This window comes from Labeo rohita, chromosome 14, assembly GCF_022985175.1.
Source record: "Labeo rohita strain BAU-BD-2019 chromosome 14, IGBB_LRoh.1.0, whole genome shotgun sequence".
NCBI lineage: Eukaryota > Metazoa > Chordata > Actinopteri > Cypriniformes > Cyprinidae > Labeo > Labeo rohita.
The window spans coordinates 12789447-12807513 of record NC_066882.1 but is presented as its reverse complement, the minus strand read 5'-3'; the positions used below and the strand labels follow the sequence as shown (position 1 = coordinate 12807513).

At 36.1% G+C, this 18067-nt stretch overlaps 2 protein-coding genes across 5 annotated transcripts; one reads left to right on the top strand and one right to left on the bottom strand.

The window, feature by feature from the left end:
- Positions 1–1049: 1049 nt before the first annotated feature.
- Positions 1050–12304, top strand: gsr (glutathione reductase). Of its 4 annotated transcripts, none has more exons than XM_051128147.1 (14): positions 1050–1278; positions 1641–1794; positions 2023–2049; positions 2155–2243; positions 4632–4701; positions 4871–5018; positions 5202–5256; positions 5341–5440; positions 5528–5614; positions 5766–5933; positions 7296–7407; positions 8462–8593; positions 11181–11314; positions 11438–12304. In XM_051128147.1, exons 1-14 carry the CDS (start codon positions 1214–1216, stop codon positions 11585–11587), a joined length of 1491 nt encoding a protein of 496 aa, XP_050984104.1. In that variant the 5' UTR covers positions 1050–1213; the 3' UTR covers positions 11588–12304. The 4 variants fall into 4 exon arrangements, with proteins under 4 accessions (XP_050984104.1, XP_050984105.1, XP_050984102.1 ...); XM_051128148.1 differs by having other exon boundaries at positions 1052–1278; positions 1641–1786; XM_051128145.1 differs by lacking the exon at positions 1050–1278 and adding an exon at positions 1292–1425 and having other exon boundaries at positions 1525–1794.
- A 3107-nt stretch (positions 12305–15411) lies between these two features.
- Positions 15412–16828, bottom strand: hnrnpa0l (heterogeneous nuclear ribonucleoprotein A0, like). Its single transcript, XM_051128114.1, has one exon. The coding sequence runs from the start codon at positions 16752–16754 to the stop codon at positions 15864–15866; it is 891 nt and encodes a 296-aa protein (XP_050984071.1). The 5' UTR covers positions 16755–16828; the 3' UTR covers positions 15412–15863.
- Positions 16829–18067: the final 1239 nt, after the last annotated feature.

Sequence of the window (18067 nt, the reverse complement as noted above, 5' to 3'; positions counted from 1 at the left end):
TAGCTGGTTTATGCTGGTCCTTTGCTGGTTCATGCTGGTCCTTAGCTGGTTTATGCTGGGCCTTAGCTGGTTTATGCTGGTCCTTTGCTGGTTCATGCTGGTCCTTAGCTGGTTTATGCTGGGCCTTAGCTGGTTTATGCTGGTCCTTTGCTGGTTCATGCTGGTCCTTAGCTGGTTCATGCTGGGCCTTAGCTGGTTTATGCTGGTCCTTTGCTGGTTCATGCTGGGCCTTAGCTGGTTTATGCTGGGCCTTAGCTGGTTTAAGCTGGTCCTTAGCTGGTTTATGCTGGGCCTTAGCTGGTTTAAGATGGTCCTTTGCTGGTTTATGCTGGTCCTTAGCTGGTTTATGCTGGGCCTTAGCTGGTTTATGCTGGTCCTTTGCTGGTTCATGCTTTTCCTTGACCAGCAACATGACCAGCTTAAACCAGCTAAGGACCAGCATAAACCAGCAATGGGCCAGCTTAAACCAGCATCAAATCCTACCTACCACCACATGCTGTTTTTTTCACCAGGGCAAGTATACCATCTTTATGTAAATACTTATGTTTAACAAATTTCATTAAAATATTTCGAGTGCTCAAGCCTTTTTCAATGTAAATGATCAATATCATTGCTGACAAATGTACCCATTTACCCTCCCCCTAAACATATAAACCCTAAACATCGTTATTATTGGCACAATTAACCATAAACTACAAATAAATACATGATTATTGTTTCCGGATGTGCCAATTACAGAAAACACAATGCCAGTACTGCTCAAATGTTTGGGGTCGGTAAGATTTCAGAAAGAAGTCTCTTTTGAAATATTATTATAATTTAAAAGAACTGGTTAGTATTTTAATATATTTTAAAATGTGGTCTAATTTATTCCTGATATAGCAAAGCTGATTTTCAGCAGCCATTACTCCAGTCTAAGTATGAAACGTAATTTATTTGGAAATAATCATACTGACCGCAGACAATACTAATTTCCATTCCTTCCAGTGTATCAATACAATGCCGCCTCATGTGTTTCTGTTCAGTGGCTCAGCGCGCTGAAATGCGCATGCTCGGTTTACCTCAACGTGTAGTGGCTTTTATTCTGACAGTTTACATCGACATTTTCTGTCATAAACACTACCGTATGAATACGAAGATGCTCAGCATAGATACGCCTAACGACTTAACAACTCATCACCTCTAAATAACCACACTTCATTAGATATATGTAATGTTTACAATGTACAGCAGAAGGATTTCCGCTACAGGTTTATATGTAACGGCTGCACTACATAGGTGAGTTTGTGTCCAGTGAATTGAACTTTTCATTATCAAATAAAGCAGTGTGTTTCAACATGGCCAGGCGCAAAGTGAGTTCAAAGCAAGTTCAGCACCCTGGATATTGGGGATGGGATTGACGATGAAGGACTTTAATAAGCATGGGTAACTATGTTACTATTGTCCAAATTAGCTTCTGGGATTTACACACTATTGTGTCAATTCACAATGACTAAGCACTGGCTTTCACGTCCCTCCCATTAGTTCAACTACTGCGTTGGCCGGGGTGTTGGCTTCCTGCTTATGGAGATATTAAGCCCGCTGGTTCGCCTCCGAGCGTCTTTTCTTACTCTTGGACGTTCACTGTCATCTTCTCGTAGACTCTTCGTTCGCAGCATGGCTTCTGAATCCGTCACGCGCTTTGATTTTCTGGTGATTGGCGGAGGATCCGGAGGGCTGGCCGGCGCGCGGCGGGCGGCTGAACTCGGTGCCACTGCAGCCGTGATCGAGAGTCACAAACTCGGAGGTACCTGCGTGAGTAAAGTCCATCCTGCTTCTGCAACACCATATTTCCCATAGAGCCATGTTTAGATGAGTTATTTACAGTAATTGGTCGCTGCATTAGTCACGTGAACAGAGGTGCTTTGAGAAGCCTCCAGATTCAGGGCTTTTTGTGAGATGTTTTTGTGTGTAATGTTTTGCTCCAGCACCTATGCATTTTTGTCTGGTGATATTATTGACTTGGTTTCTCTTCTGCTGCAGGTGAATGTTGGTTGTGTTCCTAAAAAGGTATTTTTCCCCCTTCTATCCTTACAATGAATTAATTAGGTGCATGAAGTGAGTTGTGTTGTTAAATAGAAATGCTCATAAAGTTGTGCTTTTGCTTAATTCTAGGTTATGTGGAACGCATCCACCCATGCAGAGTATCTCCATGATCATGAAGATTACGGATTTGAGGGAGCAAAAGCACATTTCAACTGGCAGTAAGTGAGATGACACTTTCTTGGGGGTTTTTCTGGGTTGTTTGGTTTGGTTTTTGTGGATAGTATGTTGAGTGTAGGATTATGGCAAGCCATTACTACATTTTTAGGAACAAGTACAGGAACATTAGGAACATTACTACAAGTATTTTTAGGAAAAAAAAATGATAGCACTTATTTTTGTGTTACCAGTGTCTGTTTTTTACTAGTATATTTACTATAATTACTCTATAGTTTAATAGTGACTAGTATGTTTTGTTCAGTTTCTCTGCTATTGCAGTTGTTGGTTTATTAGATAGTAACTAGTACTTGTTCATATAACCAGGGTTTGAAATTAACTTTTTTTGACTCACCAGCCTATTTGGCTGCTAAATATTTAAGTTACTAGCCATTTATAACTTTTATTGGCCCAAAAAAAAAAAAAAAAATAAAAAAAATAATAATAATAATAAACTACACTGCCGTCCAAAAGTGTGGGATCAGTAAGATTTTTAATGTTTTTTAAACATTCATAAACACTATATTTACTTGGTCAAAAATGCAGAAAAAACAGCAATATTGTGAAATATATATATATATATATATATATATATATATATATATATATATATTATATTATTTTAATATACTTTTAAATATAATTGCATAATAGCATCATTACTCCAGTCTTCAGTGTAACATGATCCTTCAGAAATCATTTATAATATGATGATTTATTATTAATATTAATATCAATGTTTGAAACAGTTGTGCTGCTTAATATATTTTCGAACCTGTAATATTTTTTCAGGTTTCTTTGATGAATAAAAAGGTAAAAGTACCAGATTTATTTAATAGACATATTTTCCAACAATATAAGTCCTTACTATCACTTTATATCAAGTTAATTAAAGTATTAATTTAAAAAAAAAGAAAGAATAAAAATTTACTTACCCCAAATTTTTTAAACTGTGGTTTATTTTGTTACACATTATTTATATTTTAAATAAATGCTGTTATTTTTAACTTTAGTTTCATCAAAGAATCCTAAAAAATGTATCACAGGTTCCCCAAAAATATTATGCAGCATAACTGTTTACAACATTGATAATAAATCATCATATTAGAATGATTTTTGAAAGATCACATGACACTGTAGACTGGAGTAATGATGCTAAAAATTCAGCTTTGCATCACAGGAATAAAAAAAAAAAAATTACATTCTAATAATATTTTACAATATTACATTTTTGTTCTGTATTTTTGATCAAATAAAATAAAACTGATCCCAAACTTTTGAATGACAGTGTAGATCAAAATCACTGTTTAGATTTAATTATTTTTATTATTAAATCTGATATTAAATCCATTTTTAAAACATTTAATAGTTGTTTATGAATACCAGGCTTCGAACTGTGGCGCCTCGAATGTCTTGCACACAAGACACATCATTCTGTACTTGCGTTCAAGTTCAAGGTGGCAATCCAAAACAGTAAATCTTAAAACTATATAGGCAAAAACCTCATTTCCAGAATAAATGAAAAAGTAAAAGAGAGGGCGATATATATTATTATAACATATATTAGGAATAGTCTTTATGCAAGCAACAATAAAAAAAAAAAACATTTTGTCCTGGAAAATAAATGAAGAGTACACAGTCTTTTAGCCTAGGATGAAGTCAGTATATACAAATATTTGTCCACGGTCATTGTTAATATATGTGAGCAGCATGGCAATCTTCAGATACACTCATAAACAAAAAATGATGTGTTTAAAATTTTACGTGGCATTTCTTGTCCAGTGTGCAACCCTATTGTTGGAAGCTCCTGGTTGGAGGACATAATTTATGAGCCATAACCAGTTAAATTGGCTCACAATTGGTTCACATATCAACTGTTCACTTCTAACTTGTACGTATTTCAGTTACATATCTACTCTACTAGTAATTCTACTAGGGATTAATAGTAATTAATAAGTACCTATTCTGTTTTTGTTCTTGTAAGTAGTTTATAGTAATTAAAAACGAGTACTAGTACTAACATCAGTAAAGTTAATAGTTTTTAAGGAATACATGTAATGACAGCTTGCCATAGAGGATATTGTTTCTGTAAGAAGATGTTGTAATTTGCTTTACAAAAAGGGCTTTTTTTACTCTTGTGACAGTCTAGTCAAGTTCCCGCACGCTCTGATTCATTACAGCTCTCAGTATTTGTTTTGCTTCCCTTTTGTGGTATATAATATCAGTGCTGCTTTAAGTGGATGTGTCTGTCAGACACAAAGGCATGAGGTGGAGTAGTTTGTTTGACTAGAGGTGAGTTATGCTGTAGAGAGTTCGGCTATCAGGATTTCTGTGATATGACAAAGCTAAAAAAAATGGAATAGAGGTCATTCTTTGGGTATGTGTATTTTCAGACTCATTAAGCGCAAAAGGGATGCTTACGTTAGTCGGCTGAATCAGATTTACCGGAACAACCTTGACAAGGTAAGCTGCAGTACGTTACTTTTCACCAAAATGAGCATGGTTTTAAGAGGTCTTATCATGAGAAATAAAAGCAAATAAAACGTCATGTTTAATTGTCAGAGACAGGATGGGAAACCTTGAGAATTTGTATTGATGTGAAGACTGAGAAGTTGTTTGTGGTTGTACACAGGGCAAAATTGAGTCCATTCATGGCTATGCAAGGTTCACGGACGATGCTGAACCAACTGTTGAAGTTAACGGAAAGAAATACACAGCTCCTCATATCTTAATTGCCACTGGCGGCCGCCCGTCCACTGTCAGTGAGGATGACATTCCAGGTTTGTTCATTATATTCATTACAAAAAATGTACCTCTCATCTGCTTTACCTCTTAGTGCATCCTTATCATATGCACTTGTCATTAATGTGATTTTTTTTTTTTTTTTTTTTTTTAATTTACTTTCATAACTTTTTTTGACTGCATCTGCTAAAAACATTATGTAACTTTCAATGTAATTCCAGGAGCCAGTTTAGGCATTACCAGTGATGGATTCTTTGAACTTGAGTCTTGCCCCAAGTAAGTGATTTACTGCTGATTTCTACTTTTATTATTGTGCTTTCTTAGCTTATACTAAAATAAATGATCACTGTATCCATCTAGACGTAGTGTGATAGTTGGGGCAGGATATATTGCTGTGGAGATGGCTGGTATCCTTTCCACTCTGGGGTCCAAAACATCCATCGTCATACGACAAGGAGGGGTAAGAGCCCTATTTATTGTCACCTGGCTAAATTCTACTGTTTCGCATATCCCAAAGTAAGCAATGACTGTGTTCTTTCTTTTCAAGGTACTGAGAAACTTCGATGCCTTGATAAGCTCAAATTGCACCAAAGAATTGCAAAATCATGGTATTGACTTACGGAAAAATACTCAGGTAATTAGTCAAGAGTAATATTAAGTAAGGTATTATGTAGCTGGGCTATCTTTCCAGTGTGATGCATCAGGTTGTTTGGCAGATTTTCAGATACAATCCCCCAAAATATATCTTACATCAGTTTATCCAAATATTCTGGTATTGTTCACAGGTGAAGTCAGTGCAGAAGACTGACAAAGGTGTTTCTGTTACACTGGTGACAAAAGATCCTGACGACAAAGATGCACAGGAGAAGTACGACACCATCCATGAGGTGGACTGTCTGCTCTGGGCTATTGGGAGGGAACCCAACACCGCTGGCCTCAATCTCAGTTCAATAGTAATAATGAATTTTGATTTGATTATTATTATTTTTATTGAATCTGACTAGAATCTGAAACTGTAAATATGATACAAGTTAAAGGGGACGTCCACTTCCAGAACAACAATTTACAAATATTGTACTCACCCCCCTTGTCATCCAAGATGTTCATGTCTTTCTTTCTTCAGTCGTAAAGAAATTATGTTTTTTGAGGAAAACATTTCAGCATTTTTCTCCATATAATAGACTGCTATGGTGCCCTGATTTTGAACTTCTAAAATGCAGTTTAAATGTGGCTTCAAACGGTCCCAAATGCGGTTGTAAATGATCCCCGCTGTGAAAGAAGAGTCTTCTAGAGTAACAATCGCTTATTTTAATAAAAATAATACAATTTATATACTTTATAATGCCATACGTTCATCTTGTCTCACTCTGGCTGGACTGTTTTTGTTCCGGTTCATGACAGTTAGGGTATGTTGAAAAACTCCCATCGCATGTTCTCCCTCAACTTCGAAATCACCCTAAATTGATGTTTTACCTTTTTTTGTTAAGGGTGTTTGATCTTTGCATGTTCACTTTGCAAAGACTGTGTCAGTACTTCTGCAGTGATGTAGGATGATTTTGAAATGATTTTTGAAGTTGAGGGAGAAAATACGATTGGAGTTTTTTGACATGCACTAACTGTCTTGAGGCAGAATACACAGAGTTCAGGAAGAGCAAGACAAGATGAGCATTTGAGATTAAAAAGTATTTAAATTGTATTTTTTTAAATGAAAATAACCGATTGTTTCGCTAGATAAGACCCTTCTTCCTCAGCTGGGATTGTTTACGACCACATTTGGGATAATTTGAAGCCACATTTAAACTGCCTTTTGGAAGTTCAAAATCGGGGGAACCATATAAGTCCATTATATGGAGAAAAATGCAGAAATGTTTTCCTCAAAAAACATAGTTTCTTTACGACTGATAGACATGAATATCTTGGATGACAAGGGAGTGAGTACATTATATGTGAATCTTTGTTTTGGAAGTGGACTTTTCCTTTAAAGGGATAGTTAATTTTTGTCATTAATTACTCGCCCTCATGTCGTTCCAAACCTGTATGACCTTTATTCATCTTTGAGAACACAAATTGTTTCTGTTTCTGCTTTAAAACCCTCTGGAATGCATTTTCACATAGTGTACACACCATTTTATGCGTTTTTTTACAAACTGATGTATCAGTGAAACGTGCCACAGATGGTGTTGATAAAGTTCAGCTGAACACAGAACATTCTTTTAAACCGCAGAAGCTACACAATATAGTATTGTAAGATTTATCTTTGCACTGTATCAGTTGGAGATGAAGTAAGAATAACAGTTGGATGCATTGTTTTCCAGGGTGTGAAACTTGATGAAAAGGGACATATTGTGGTGGATGAATTCCAGAACACTACTCGTGCAGGTGTCTATGCAGTTGGAGATGTTTGTGGTAGAGCTCTTCTTACACCTGGTATGATTGCATGAACACATTCTCATGAAGAATTTGCTCTTACATGCATTAAAATCTTTTGGGTGTTTTGTTTGAATACAGAAAATAAAACAGCTCATTTATACATACTGTACTTTTATTATGGCATAGTACTCAGCAAGTACACTCCGAAACCAATTAAAGGGATAGTTCATCCAAAAATGAAAATTCTGTCATTAATAACTCATCCTCATGTAGTTCCAAACCCGTAAGACCTTCGTTCATCTTCAGAACACACACATTTTTAATGAAATCACATATTTTTTCTGACCCAACACAACTAGTACATTCAAGGCCCACAAAGGTAGTAAGGACATCGATAAAACAGTCCATCAGTGGTTCAACTGTAATTTTATGAAGCTACGAGAATACTAGTGAGGACATCGATAAAATACCGACTGACAGGGAAGAGTATAAATTGTTCAATAAAGTCATTTTTGTTTTCTTTGCACTCAGTACTTTCATAGCTTCATAAAATTGAGGTTAAACCACTGATGTCACATGGACTACTTTATCAGTATCCTTACTATTACTACCTTTCTGGGCCTTGAATGTGCTGGTTATGTTGCTATGCAGGGTCAGAAAGCTCTCAGATTTCATCAAAAATATCTTAATATGTGTTATAAAGATGAACAAAGCGCTTACGGGTTTGAAACGACATGAGGGTGAGTAATTAATGACAGAATTTTCATTTTTGGGTGAACTATACTTTTTATTAAGAGATTTGAAGCTTTAAAACTATTCATTAAGCTTGAGAACATGATGCATGTTATGTGATTTAGTCTTCTTGTGATTCAGTTGGTTTATGTAAATTACACCTTTCACATTGTTTAAAACAACTGATCCTCCCTACATGAGGAAGTTGATTTTGTGCATTTTTTGTTACTCTAGCGACATCAGCTGGTCAGAGTTGATTGGACATGCTTACCATTCATCACATTTTTTATTAAATAGTTTATCGTCTGTTTGATGGGAATGTATATTCTTTTTTTTCTGATAAGCTGTTGTTGTTTGCTGTTTTTGTTTGTATGGATAGTTGCTATTGCTGCTGGCAGAAAGCTTGCTCACCGGCTGTTTGAAGGCAAAGCGGACTCCAAAATCAGTTATAATAACATCCCCACTGTTGTGTTCAGCCACCCACCTATTGGCACAGTGGGGCTAACTGAAGGTGACCTCACATACAAATGATGCTTCCTTACAGTATCTTTAAGATCACTCCATATGGCGCCTTATTATTTTAGTATTGTTTCTATTCTGTTAGTTTTATTGTTTATTCTATATCTATTATTGTGTTTTATTATTTTGTAAATATTGATTTCAGCTTTAGTTTTAGTTATTTTAGTACTTTCAGTTAGTTGCCAAGAAAACATTTCTAATTTTCATTTGAGTTTTTCTGTTTTGTTTTCTCTGTACTGAACACTTACTACAACAGGGTCCACATCTATCTATCTATCTATCTGTCTATCTGTATAGCTATCTATCTGTCTAGCTTTCTAACCCTCACACTCTTCCACATATTTAGAGCCAGATTTACTCTTGTTTGGCTTTAAAAAAACTACTGTCAGGATTTACTTAAAGGATAAATTCACTTCCAGAATAAAATTTCCTGATAGTTTACTCACCCCCATGTCATTCAAGATGTTCATGTCTTTCTTTCTTCAGTCAAAAAGACATTTCAGGATTTTTCTCCATATAGTGGACTTTAATAGTGGTCAATGGGTTGAAGTTCCAAATTGCAGTTTCAGTGCAGCTGCAAAGGGCTCTACACGATCCCAGCTGAGGAATAATGGTCTTACCTAGTGAAACGATCAGTCATTTAAAAAAAAAAATAAAAATAAAAATGTATACACTTTTTAACAACAAATGCTTGTCTTTCACAAGCTCAACCTCACACATTACGTAGTCACATTGGAAAGGTCATGTGTGACGTTGGCAGAAGTAACGACCCAGTGTTTTCAAAGCTAACGTGCAAAGAAGTCAAACACCCTTTACTAAAATGGCAAAACAACAATTTTGGATGATTTTGAAGCTGGAGGAGAAAATGAGATAAAGTTTTTCGGCCTACACTACCTTTGTGAACCGGAAGTACACAGATGAAGAACTAACTGCGCATGACCTTTCCAACATGATTACATAAAGTGTGAAGTCGAGCTAGTGCAAGATGACATTTGTGGTTAAAAGGTATATACATTTATTTTATTTTATTTTTTAGAAAAAGACAGATTGTTTCGGTAGATAAGACCCTCATTCCTCATTTGGGATCGTGTAGAACCCTTAGAAGCTGCACTGAAATTGCAATTTAGACTTTCAACCTGTTAGTCCACTATATGGAGAAAAATCCTGGAATTTTCTTTATTTCTTTTCGACTGAAGAAAGAAAGGATGTCTTGGATGACATGGGGGGGGGGGCATTATCAGGATTATTTTATTCTGGAAGTGCTGCTCTTAAAGGGGTCATCGGATGCCGATTTTCCACAAGTTGATATGATTGTTTAGGGTCTTGATGAAAAGTCTATAATATACTTTGGTTAAAAATTCTCCATGCTTGTGTGAAACAACACACGTTTTACCTTGTCAAAATGAGCTCTGCAAAAATCATCCCATTCGTTCAAACAACAAAAGTGAACTTTGCATTTGGTGACCCCTTTAATAGATTGTGTGGATTAATATGGAAATGAACCTGCTGTGTCTGTGTTCTTTTTAATTCCTGTATTGTCATTAGATCACCAAAGAAACTTTACACTCCCATCAGTGCTTTTATGGGATTATGGATGGTGTGTTCAGTAGACAGAATGACTGATGTCTTAAAGGAGAAGTTCACTTCCAGAACAAATATGTACAGATAATTTACTCACCCCCTTGTCATCTAAGATGTTCATGTCTTCATGAGACATGAGACGTTCTTCTTCAGTTGTAAAGAATTTTTTTTTTTTGAGGCAAATATTTCAGGTTTTCATTTTTCTCTGTATAATGGAATTCAATGATGCCCACGTGTTTGAACGTCCAAAATGCAGTTTAAATGCAGCTTCAAAGGGCTCTAAACAATCCCAGCTAAGGAAAAATGTTCTTATCTAGTGAAATGAACGGTTGTGTTCTAAAAATAATGCACACTTATATACTTTTTCATATACTTATCTTGTCTAGCTCTGTATGAACTCTGTGCACTCCGATTCAAGACAGTTAGGGTATGTTGAAAAACTCCCATCTCTTTTTCTCCTCCAACTTCAAAATCGTCCTACGTCACTACAGAAGTACGGTCGGTGTTTACTAAGTGAATGCACAAGGGGTGTCAAACATCCTTTACAAAAAAATGTAAAACAGCGATGTAGGACAATTTTGAAGTTGGAAGAGAAAATGACGTGGGAGCTTTTCGACATACACTAACTGTCATGAACAGGACTGCACAGAATACGCATGCGCATTGTCCATTTTTTTTTAAGAAAATAACCAGTCGTTTCACTAGATAAGAACCTTCTTTCTCAGCTGGGATTGTTTAGAGCCCTTTGAAGCTGCATTTAAACTGCATTTTGGACGTTCAAACTCGCTGGCACCATAGAAGTCCACTATATTTTTTTCCTCAAAAAACATAATTTCTTTATGACTAAAGAAAGAAAGACATGAAGTCATCTTGGATGACAAGGGGGTGAGTAAATTATCTGTAAATTTGTGGGAAAAAAATTCTGGAAGTCAACTTCTCCTTTAACTAATGGTTTGAGCTACCCTTACAAAATGTATAGAAAATATCATGTTTTACAGATGAAGCAATCAAAACCTGGGGAAAGGACAATGTGAAGGTTTATACCACTTCTTTCACCCCTATGTATTATGCCATTACCACTCGAAAGAGTCAGTGCATCATGAAGTTGGTGTGTGCTGGCCAAAATGAGAAGGTGAGGTCATAGTCAGTTCATTGATCATGCATGAGTATAAATATCAAGAAGGATCAGGAGTGATATTTGAACATTTTTGCTGTTACATTAAGTCATTTTCACTAAGTCACTTTTCTTTTTTAGGTGGTTGGTCTTCATATGCAGGGTTTTGGCTGTGATGAGATGCTTCAGGGTTTTGCTGTGGCCGTTAACATGGGAGCTACTAAAGAAGACTTTGACAGAACCATTGCCATCCACCCGACATCCTCAGAGGAGCTAGTAACACTGCGCTAATTAAATGTTCATATCCCAGTGTGACTCTTCACAACAGCTTTGTTCCAATCTAAACAATAAAATAATACAATGTCTTTGACTATTAGTATTTTGTAAAGACAACAAGCATATATTTGGTGTGTTATATCTCTGGGGTCATGTATTATTGCCAGTGATTAAGACAGACACATTACAATGGTTCATCAGACTGTCTCTCTTATACATTGCATTGTTGTACCCCACCACTCCGATTTTTTTGACAGGTACTATTGTTTGATTGGAACAGGGTCAGATAAAGGCTTGAAGATTTATGACAGCTAAAAATACAGTTAAACCTGTTTATAGTCAAACACTGTTGCTTTACTTTTACATTTTGAAAATTCAGAGAGTTGCTTTCAGTAGTAGTGGGTAGTAAGTAGTGCTTACTCAATATATGTTAAATACAATTGTGGATATGCACAGTTCAGCACTTGGGCATAGACCCTGAATATATATACAAAATAAATTTGTGTATTTGTGTGGTTAATTGATCTTTTCTTAATTTCTGTATTGACATTGTCAATATACTTTTAATAAACTTGTCACTTTTCATAAAAAAACGTATATTGACATAATTTGTCAATTCTTCAATGGCTTAAATTGTATTGTATTTATAAGAGGCACAAAGAGCTAGTGAAGTTATATAAAGCAACTGTTTGGATTCATTAATATGCAAATAAATATTATGATATTTGACAAGTGTTTTCTTGCTTAACATTTACTTAACATCTTACTTGTTCAGTGATAGTTGTTCATGAGTCCCTTGTTTGTCCTGAACAGTTAAACTGACTGCTGTTCTTCAGAAAAATCCTTCAGGCCCCACAAATTCTTTAGTTTTTCAGCTTTCTTGTGTATTTGAACCCTTTCCAAGAATGACTGTATGATTTTGAGATCCATCTTTTCACACTGAGGACAACTGAGAGACTCACATGCAACTATTACAGAAGGTTCAAACACTCACTCATGCTCCAGAAGGAAAAATAATGCATTAAGAGGCAAAGGTGTGTGTAATTTTTTTTTTTTATTTTGCCTACGTATCTTGCTTTTTATATTTAGTACTACCCTTCAGAGGCTACAAGATACTTACATGCTTTCCAGAAGACAAAATAAGTCAAATTTACCCTGATCTTCAAATTCAAAATGTTTTCACTCCTGGCTCTTAATGTATTGGGTTTCTTTCTGGGGCATCAGTGAGCATTTTAACCTTCTGTAATAGTTGCATACGAGCAGTGTTGGGAAGGTTACTTTGGAAATGTAATAGGTTACAGATTACAAGTTACTTGGTTTAAAATGTAATAAGTAGTGTAACTTTTCAATTACTTTATTAAAGTAAAGCAACTTATTACTTTTGATTACTTTTTGATTACTTTTCAAAATTTCTAATATTTTCAACTGTTAATCATTTTGAAACATTTAAACCAGGCAGAGTTAACCTTACAGTAGCACTCAACACTGATTACTGTCAGACTTTCAAAATCCTTTATCACTTGAATTAAGATTATAATAAGTAAGGGATAATATACATCTTTAATGTGCGATAACAACTGGCTGGATGCACATTATCCCACTAATTACACAGCTGCTTGATAGATTATTTAGATGTTTCATCTCAAAATAATTACACACGAAACACTGATCTGAGTTGAAATATTTGAATGCAAAGCTTCCATGAAGAAATCAGTTGCTAGCAAGTGGCAAGTTCAAACTAGACAGACATTTTAGGGATACAGTGCAGTCATACCACTTTTATTACACAACATTTCACCATATAAATAATAAAGTAGTAGTACTAGTTTGTTAGTTATCTTATAGTCCGTTACAGTGTACAAAAAAAAAAAAGGCAGCAGCTGTGTTTGTATGAAACAATAGAGCGAGTCCATAATACCAGCATGACAGAATTAAGAAATTGTACACATAATATTGAATTGAGCTTTAATATTTTATTAGCTAACCAAATGCCAGGAAAAGGCGTTATAGCACCAACTTAAGTTGCCTGGATGAGTCTGTGTTATTAGCTTTTACCAGTTGTTATCAGGGAATAACATACCTTGGAATCTCTTTCTTACCTTTTTGTAATCTGAAATCCGCCACAAAGAACCTTTTGTGAAACAGAAAGGTTCTTCAGATGTTAAAGGTTCTTTATAGAACCATTTAGACAAAAAGGTTCTTCTATGGCATCGTGAAGCACCTTTATTTTTAAGAGTGTGTAATACTGTAATTTAAAGCACGGCCACTACGAATTCACCTCTTATTTACTTCGAGATCATTCTGAGGTTAAATAAAGATTTGAAATCATAACAAGAAATAGTTTAATATCTGTGATACTGGGTTTGAAATCAAATGTGTGCATAGCTATGACAGGAAACACTGGCATCTAACAATGGAAAAAACAATTAATCTTAAAAAATAAAGTTTATGCATAAACCCAATAAGCATGTGTCTTTAGAGCAGTCAATGCAATTTGTGAAAGAAGTCAGTTAAATCTGTATTTGGGGGTGGGTGTGTAAAAAAAAATCAGATGTAATCCCCTTTGTAATCACTGACATTTTTACAAGTAACTGTAATTTAATTACACATTTTTCTCAGTAACTGTAACTAATTACAATTACATTTATTTTGTAAATTACGTAATTCCGTTACATGTAACTAGTTACTCCCCAACACTGCATACGAGTCCCTCATTTGTCCTCAGTGTGAAAAGATGGATCTCAAAATCATACAGTTTGAAAGGGTTCAAAGACACAAAAATGCTGAAAAACCACAGAATTTGTGGGACCTGAAGGATTTTTCTGAAGAATAGTGGGCAGTTTTAACTGTTCAGGACAAACAAAGGCCTCATGAACAACTATCATTAGACAACAACAACAACAAAAAAAACAGCTGTGGATCATTCAGGTAAGAACCTGAAGGTAAGAACCACAGTATTAAGAATCAAGGATATGTAAACTTTTGAGGAGGATCGTTTCTATAAATTCAACTATTATTTTTTCTTGTGAATTATATGTAAAAGTCTTTTATGTGAAATATCTTATGTCAGTGAAGGTCAGTACTAAAAAAATGAAGAGTTCAGATGCAACCAGCTAAAAGCCATCTTGGTCAAAAATGAGATGATACTGAGTGAATGCTCCTGACACATAGTATACATCCATCAAATACTTTTACTTCAAACTCGCTGCTAATCAGAAATGGTCATTTTAAAGAAAAACTTCAGATGGATTTAGAGGCTTTTGCATCTGGGCTCTTCAAACTCATTTTGTACGATCCCTCTTATTTTGGTAAAATAATTAACTTTTTGCAGATTCTGCAAGGTGTATGTAAACTTCTGACTTCAACTGTAGTTGTATACTTGCCATGTTACTTTAACAAGCCAAATGTACACTACCAGCCAAACATTTTGAGTTGGTCAACATACACAACATGGCTGGAAATAAGACAATACCATGATAAAATTCAGATTTAAATTATTTTGTCATAGATTTTTTAATATTCCAATAGCAACAATCACTTAAGTTCTCTCATCACCCAGCACTCAGTGGTTTCATAAAAATAAAACTCTTAAACACATTTTGTTCATTTTTCAGCATTCTTTGAGTATGTGTATTAGTTTCTACACACTGCGTATTTCTAATTAAATGCATCAAGAGGCTTATTAAATGGAAACCTAAAAATATTTAAAGGGAATGTTTGCCCAAGAGCTTAAAGACATCTCAAAAACCTCAAACCATTATGGAAAGATCAAAGACTCGTTTGAAACAAGTTTGCATTGACAAGGAGACAAAAAAGGACCAGGCAAAAATGGGTTTATGAAAAAATTTTTAATGGTTAAAAGGCTTGTATGGCCACTGTTGGATCAAATTAAATATGCTTAAAAACAGTTTTACAATAGGAACGGTGTAACACCATTAAAACAAATTAAGTTACACTTAAAACAAAATCGGTCATGAAGTGAAACAATGAGCTGCTTAAATTTCATTACCCCTGAGTTTCGTCTCAAACGATGGACAGGCAATAAACCTAAAACAGATCATACAGAAGCCCACAAGGTGTTTAACCAGGCTTGACTTGCGTAAACATGACCAATTCAACCTAAACAAAGGAAAACACAACGCGTGTCTGCTGGTACTGGTAATGGCACAGAACAATTCTCTCATTTAAAACCAATACCAAACAATTAGTTTTGAAAGTCCAGTGTCCAAATAGTTTGCGTAAAAAAAACAAAAGAAAACGACGTACAGCTTATAGAGTCACTTTAGTGCTTCTAATATCCACCATAGCCACCTCTTCCATATCCACCACCGCCGCCGCCGCCTCCGCGTGGGTAGGGCCCACTGCTCCTGCCGGAATAGTAGCCGGCTTTCATAGCGCCATAACCCGAAGCCTGCTGTCCATAACCCTCGCCGAAGTCACTGTAGCCATTCCCGTTGCCGTATCCACCGGACATCTGGTCGCTATAGCCTCCACCGTAGCTACTCTGGCTTTCGTAGTTACCATCGTTACCGTATCCGCCATTCTGATAGCCGTAGTCGCTATAGTAACCGCCCCTTCCGCCGCCATAGCCGCCGCTTCCCCGGCCCATTCCTCGGCCTCCCCTGCCGCCGCGACCGCCGGCAGCCTGCATCTCTTGCTTGGTGAGCGCCTTCTTCACCTCCACCTTGTGTCCGCTGATCATGTGGAACTTCATCACGACGGCTTTATCGGCAGAGTCGTTGTCTTCGAAGTAAACAAAACCGAAGCCTCGCTTTTTCCCCGTGTCTTTGTCGGTGATGACCTGAGCCTTCTCGATGGCGCCGAACTGGGAGAAATACTCTTGGAGGTGTTCGTCCTCAATGTCGTCTTTCAGTCCCCCGACAAATATTTTCTTAACTTTAGCTAGTGCCTCTGGCTTACCGGCGTCTTCCCGGGCCACCGCTCGCTTCAAATCCACGTTGTTGCCGTCCACGACATGAGGCCTAGCCGCCATGGCGGCGTCCGCTTCCTCAATGCTCGAGTAGGTTACAAAGCCGAAGCATCGGGAGCGCTGCAGTGGCTGGTTCATCACCACTACGCAGTCGGTTAGCTGTCCATATTGTTCAAAATGTGCCCGCAAGCCTTCATCGGTAGTTTGGACGTTCAAGCCGCCAACGAACAGTTTACAAAGCTGGTTAGTCATTTTCTTACAATGGACGTACTGACTGAGATCACACGCAACGGAAGAAAGAAATCAATGCGTTTGAAACGCGGAGGCGGTTCCTTTTGTGCGCGTCAGCAAACACGTCGCGGGCTCTGATTGGCTACAAAGTAAAGCACTTAAATCAAACCCATCCTCAATTAGCAGGATGCAATAAATCGAAGCTAATTTGTCAATCAATTCGCTTTGGATTTGAAAACGTAATGATTTTGGAAAGATAAAACTTCATGTTTTAATGTGTTATATGCGAACTTGACAGCAGGTGCATTTTTGTTGCAAATCCCGTCGTATTCTGAATCCAGGAAAAATTTGGAAATTTAAAAAGTGATTTTCTAGACCACAGACATTTTTATAGTAAAACATAATTTCTTGGTATACTCAGTATTTTAGTGTCAAATGATCTTTGAGTGATTTTTATATAAAATTTATTTTTCAAATCCCAGAATTGTCCAGTGGTAAATTTTCAGAAACCAGGTGAAACACACATTTTGAATCCCCTTACAAAATAAAATCCTGTCTTAGCCTTAGTTTTAAAACACTGAAATAAAGACATTTTACAGGTCTATGGCCTGGTTACCATATTATGATGTTAATCCATAAGCATCTTGGTGAGCTAGACTACGGTACACAAAGCACAATGCACAAATGTGTTTCAGTGATTCTAAAAATTAAAAAAAAAAAAAAAAAAAAAAAAACAAAAAACACATTATTGAAGAATGGTCTGGAAGTACTATGAAAAACTTGGTCTCAGCTAGATGTTTATGTCTGACATTAATCACTGCAGTAAAATCACTGGTTAAAGATTATTTAAAAGTCTAAGTTGCGAGTGAGATGGTCAGATGTTCTGTAGATTTCTCAGCTTTGTTGCTTCCACCAAAAAGATCTGATGTTTGTATTTGGACCTCTACAACTTGAATGATTTTTGCACATATAAGAGAAAACTTTCTCCACGTCAAGAGCAGTAAAATAATCACATACAGGAAATACAGTATAGTAGACAGTATTAAAATAGTTAAAACTACTATCCAAGCTTAAGCACATATAAAATGAAGAGATTGGACATAAGATCACATACACTAACAGTCAAAAGTTTTTGAACAGTAAGATTTTTAATGTTTTTTAAAAAAGAAGCCTCTTCTGCTCACCAAGCCTGCATTTATTTGATCCAAAATGCAGCAAAAGTAATTTTGTGAAATATTTTACTATTTAAAATAACTGCTTTTATTTGGATACATTTTAAAATGTAATTTATTTCTGTGATCAAAGCTACATTTTCAGCGTTCATTACTCCAGTC